Here is a 6,013-nt window from a genome sequence, read left to right as displayed (position 1 = left end):
AAGAAAGGCTCCTGGTTCAACGACGACCTCAAGAACTCCAAGAACTGCCATACCCTCGAGAAAACCTGGTGAAAAAACCTAACTACAGACAAACACGACCGCCCTCAAGCACGCCACCCGCTAACACCACCAGCTGATCCACACCACCAAGAAGACAGCATTCAAGGAACGTCTCGACAACAACGCACACAACAGCAAGGAACTCTTCAGCATCGTCAAAGAGCTCTCCAACCCCAGCGCCGGAAACAATGACATCACTCCCTGGCAAGACCACCGAACCGACACCCCCCACGACCACCCTCCGCGACTGGACCCCGGTCAGCACTGAAGACACCATCCACACAATGAACACCATCCACTCCGGATCACCAACCGACCCATGCCCCCACCACGTCTTCAACAAGGCCGACTCCGTCATCGCACCCCAATTCCGGGACATCATCAACTGCTCCTTCAGCACCGCCACCTTCCCGGAGAGCTGGAAGCATGCCGAACTCAGCGCCCTCCTGAAGAAACCATCAGCGGACCCGCCGACCTCAAGAACTACCGCCCCATCTCACTCCTCCCCTTTCCTGCCAAAGTCATCGAGAAGACCGTCAACAGACAGCTTGCTGCCTTCCTCGAGACGAACGGATCCCTCGACCACTCGCAGTCCAGCTTCCGCGCCCACCACAGCACCGACACTGCCCTCATAGCAGCCACTGACGACATCCGAGCCCTGCTCGACAACGGGGAAACAGCGGCCCTCATCCTCCTGGACCTCTCCGCAGCATTCGATACTGTCTGCCACCGCACCCTAGTGCAGCGCCTCAGCAACATCGGAATCCAAGAGAAGGCACTGGAGTGGATCATCTCGTTCCTCACCGGAAGAACCCAGAGAGTCCGTCTCCCCCGTAGAGATCCAAGGCCACCGAAGTCATCTGCGGCGTACCACAAGGATCATCACTCAGCCCCACCCTCTTCAACGTCTACATGAGCCCCCTCACAGCCATCGTACGCCAACACAACCTCAACATCATCTCCTACGCGGACGACACCCAGCTGATCCTCTCCCTCACCAATGACCCAGCCACCGCCAGAACCAACCTACACGAAGGGATGAAAGATGTAGCCGAGTGGATGAGGAACAGTCGCCTGAAACTGAACTCCGACATAAGACGGATCGGAAGTCCTCATCCTTGGATCATCACCCTCCGCCTGGGACGACTCCTGGTGGCCCCCTGCCCTGGGCAGCGCACCGAAACCAACGGACCACGCACGCAACCTGGGCTTTATCCTGGTCTCCTCCCTCTCGATGACCAGACAAGTCAACGCCGTCTCATCATCATGCTTCAACATCCTACGCATGCTCCGAAAGATCTTCCGATGGCTCCCCACCCAAACCAAGGAAGATGGTCACACAGGCACTCGTTACCAGCCTACTGGACTTTGGAAACACCCTCTATACCGGAACCACAGCCAAACTCCAGAAAAGACTCCAACGCATACAAAACGCCTCCGCACGACTCATCTTGGACATCCCCCGACACAGCCACGTCTCCGGACACCTGAGAGACCTTCACTGGCTCCCCGTCAGCAAGAGAATCACGTTCCAACTCCTCAACCACGCACACAAGGCCCTCAACGACCTGGGCCCCAGGTACCTCAACAACCGCCTGACCTTCTACACTCCCACCCGCCAGCTACGATCGACCAGCCACGCCCTCGCTGCCGTGCCATGCATCTGAAGATCCACCATGGGAGGAAGATCCTTCTCCTACCTGGCTGCCAAGACTTGGAACTCCCTCCCCATCCACCTCCGCCTGACCCAAGACCACCTCTCCTTCAGGAAGCAACTCAAGACCTGGCTGTTCAGCAGTAGCGGACCCCCCTCCCCCAAGCGCCTTGAGACCCTCTGGGTGAGTAGCGCGCTATACAAATATCCTGATTGATTGATTGATTGATTGATTGCCTGCATGCTCGGGATGTGTAGCGCGTGAAGTTACCCATGAGGTTTGTCCCGCCCGCTCACGTCCCCTTATTTCCGGTCACTACTAACGTGTTCGCGAGTTATTCTGTGCCAGATTGCAGTTTCTGCATGTTCGGCAACTCGATCTTACCAACAAGCATCCTCGCGCGTCCTAATACATTGCCGCGCACGCGAAAATGCTATTGAGCTCACGAGAACTACGCTACGCAGCAGTTTGCGGAGTATTCGACAACTTCGCGTTCTCCGCGGAGCGCGGAGTTGCCGAAACTCCGCAAACTCCGCAAACGGAGCGTAGTTCTTCGCCCAGGGTTACTCTTTCCCATGTGTCACTCCTGTTTCCCCACCCATATCTTTCTCCTCATTCCTCCCTCCTACCTCTTCTTCTTTCCTATGTGCCTTGCTCTTTGTTTCTCCATCCTCCAACTACTCCCTCTTTACCTATGTGTATATCTGGCAGCTACCTATTAGTGTCACTAGGACTAGGTCGTATACTTCTATTTGTTTGTATGAAGATGGCAATCGAGCTTTTACCAAAGAGACCTTCCTGGTCATCACATATCCCTTTTTCATAGAGACAACAGGCTGCCTGTATTGAGGCTGGCTTACCTTCAGTATGGCCCCCTGCTTGGTTATAAGTAAAATGTGGTTTGGGGTCTTTTGTCATAGTTATTCATTTCTTTCTATGGATAGGAAATGTTAGGACTAAAATGGAGGCACCTTTACATTTTACCTTCATATCACAAATAAACAATACCAGGATTTTAATGTGGGGACTTCAGAATAGACAGACTTGTGTTTCTTATATGTTTGGAGTGGTAATAAGCTAACACTACCCTTCAGCATGTTAGGATATTAAAGACAATCCAATTGTTTATGTCAATGCATGCTTTTCACTAACACAAGATTAGGTATGGAGGCCACTAAAGCTAAATCCTAAAATCTTCCAGGGGGTTTGTCCTTGCGTGAAGCCTTTCTAAATGCAATGTCCAAAGATGAATGTGTTTCTGCTTTACACATGTAAAGGAAAAGATTAACCTTTTGAGCATAGGTAAGATTTTCCACATTTGATTAGAGAACAGTTCTCAAACAAGATTTCCCACCGAGGAATACCAGGACTGAAATGAGCCATGATAGCCATTGATTGACCATATAGCCACAATAATGTGTTGGCTATAGATTATTGAGATTATCATGTGACTAGCTCTGTAAAATCTATTACTTTTACAAAGATAGAATACTGCTTGATCATTTCTTCAACTGACTTAGAAGATGGCTTGTCGGCTTCAATCAACCCATCATGATGCATCATTCCATCTAATGAGGACTTGATATTTATCAAAATCAGTACTTATACCAAGGTTTAATAGGACATTTCAAGTAGTCAGAAGGGATTGTGCAAAGGTAATTATAACTATTGCTTGAAAATCATCTTGCTCAGGGCTTCTTTAACCTCTTTGTTGCGTAGAGTGTATATCATAGGGTTTAATAGGGGTGTTACCACAGTGTACAGCACGGCCACCACTTTGTCCTGTGAGAGAGAATGCTTTCCTGCGGGTCTCATGTACATAAACATCACAGATCCAAAGAATAGAGATACCACAATAAGGTGTGAGGCACAGGTGGAGAATGCTTTTTGGCGTCCTGCAGCAGATGGCATCCTTACAATAGTGTATATGATAAACATGTAGGTCACCAAAATGAACATAAAAGTAACAAGGTTCAGCACAGTGGTAAAGATAAAGAAATTCATCTCTGTGATAAAATCACGTTTGCAAGAAAGGGCCATCAATGGGCCCCTGTCGCAGAAAAAATGGTTGATAGTGTTTGGGCCACAAAATGGCAGCTGTGATATCAGAGTAATAGGGGCTAAAAACCAGAGGAATCCAGCAACCCAGCAGGACACTGTTAATAGTTGACAAACTCGGTTACTCATGAGCTTGTGATAGTGCAACGGCTTGCATATTGCCAGGCACCTGTCATATCCCATCACAGTGAGGAGGAAATACTCTGTTGTACCCAGGGAGAACAGGAAGTAGAACTGGAAGAAGCAGCCAGTGAAGGAGATTCTTTTTATTTTTTGCAAGAGGCATACCAACATATTGGGAATTATGTTTGTTGTATACCAGATCTCTAGAAAGGAAAGGTTGCTGAGCAAAAAGTACATTGGTGTGTGGAGATGAATATTCACCCGAATAATGATGACTATGGCAACATTTCCAGCCAGTGTTAATAGGTAATCCATGAGGAACAGGAAAAAGAGGGTACTCTGTACCTGTCGCGTGACAGAGAATCCCTCAAAGATGAAACTTGTCACAGTGCTCTGGTTATCCATCTCTTGTGTGATGGCAGATATGATCCCAGTATTCACTGCAAAATAGTAATAAATCAAGAAAAAGAGACAGATGTCAATGATAAGTCAAGCAAACATAAAGAGTTCATAAAAGCAGTTTTCCCTCTGTCCAATTGTTGTTTCGTTACCATCTTGCCTCCTCCATGCCCTGCATCGATTTAGGAAACTTTGGGCCAATTAAAAGTTTCGAGGACAGTGTACTTTGTCATGGTCGCTGACATACTCCTTTCGACGGACCGACTGAGTAGGGACTATTGAGGTTTATCTATAGAACTGTCTACCCAGTTCAGAACAATGTTGTTTTTTTTGCTGTTCGTCACAAACAGGCACAATTTGGCAGTTAAAAGACAGTAAAAAATATAATGGTGCCTATGCCATAGGAGACAACTCCTATTGGGTTGGGGTCATCAGTATTTGCTTTTTCAAAAACAAAATCCTGCTTTAGGATTTTCTTTTAAATAAAAAAGCATAAACTTATTAAAAGATTCACAATCGTCTGTCATGTTTCACGGATTCGTCTGTCAAAAACACCATGACCATTGTTCCTACCAATGACTAGAGATGTCTGCAGGCAGAGGTGGCACCCCCACTAGGGCGGAGGAATGTCACCCTACTGCTTCTTGCACTGCGCGAAAGCAGAAGTGTGGGCGGGGTTGCTCTACGAGCAGAGCTGGGAAGGGGAAGTGTGGTGTGCCCACTTCTGAGTGAGCATGAATAGTTTGGTCGGCCCTCTGGGGCTGCCCAAATCAGTCATGCGTGCTCTGCCCTTTCTCCATGCAGGCTCCAATGCACTGCAATGCAATGCATGGCTGAGCGCCGCCCTGGCAATCACAACGCTGCCATTGTAGCATTGTGATTGGCTTAGGGGAGCTGCCTGCGTCCTGTTTCTGCCAGAGGCAGGAGGGTAGGAGCAGGAGCCGAGAAAACACAGGACCTGACCTACTGGCCGACTGGTTTATTTTTAAAATGTATTATTACATTTACCACCCCCCTCACCGCGTGACCCCGTGCCACCCTCCTCACGATTCATGCCATCCGTGACTGTCTGCAGGACCAGTGGACATCACTAAGTGCAGAGTATGGGTAATCCACAAGGACTGAGCACTTTAGATCAGTTCTTTTATATTACGCAACAATAAGTAGGGTTTGCTGTTTCTATTAGTTAATTATAGAGGGTGATTTACAGTGTTTTCCTGACTTCTGAAAATCAGTAGTAATCATTTTTCACATATTTAGGAAGTCTAGCAGTAGTGTTTTATTTCTCTTAGGGCATAAAGCGAATTTAGTTTCAGGCTCCATTCCTGTAGGCTCACAGTAAAGCAACTGGCATATTAACCTTAATTTCAAAGCTCCTGGATTAAATGATTTCTGGGCTACAAAGGCTATTGTTTAGAGTATGTGACTTGTGGTTATGGTGTCTCTCTCTCTGCTAGTTCAATATCTTTTCACAGTTGGTGTTAACATTCCTCCTGATTAGCAGTGTTAAATATGAATGTGCTTCTAAAGATGCATTGCCCCGTATACAACCTGTGCTGCAGTTCCTCCCTCCTACCCCACCCATACCCCATTTATCAAATACATTGACAATGGGTTGTTTGAGAATTCCTGCATGGTTGCCTCACACCTCCCTCACTGATGAGCTGCAAATATGGAGGGAGGAGTCCATGAGTCAGTGGTAAGGTACAATGCAGATA

At 47.7% G+C, this 6,013-nt stretch overlaps 1 protein-coding gene across 1 annotated transcript; it reads right to left on the bottom strand.

Annotated features, from left to right (window-relative positions):
- Positions 1-3,380: 3,380 nt before the first annotated feature.
- LOC147667234 (olfactory receptor 11H6-like) lies at positions 3,381-4,301 on the bottom strand. Its single transcript, XM_086948828.1, has one exon. It carries the CDS (start codon positions 4,299-4,301, stop codon positions 3,381-3,383), a length of 921 nt encoding a protein of 306 aa, XP_086804954.1.
- Between the last annotated feature and the right edge of the window lie 1,712 nt (positions 4,302-6,013).

This window comes from Lissotriton vulgaris, unplaced genomic scaffold (genome assembly GCF_964263255.1).
Source record: "Lissotriton vulgaris unplaced genomic scaffold, aLisVul1.2 SCAFFOLD_1994, whole genome shotgun sequence".
Classification (NCBI taxonomy): domain Eukaryota; kingdom Metazoa; phylum Chordata; class Amphibia; order Caudata; family Salamandridae; genus Lissotriton; species Lissotriton vulgaris.
Note: the sequence above shows the minus strand (reverse complement) of the source record. Positions and strands in the feature narration are given on the sequence as shown.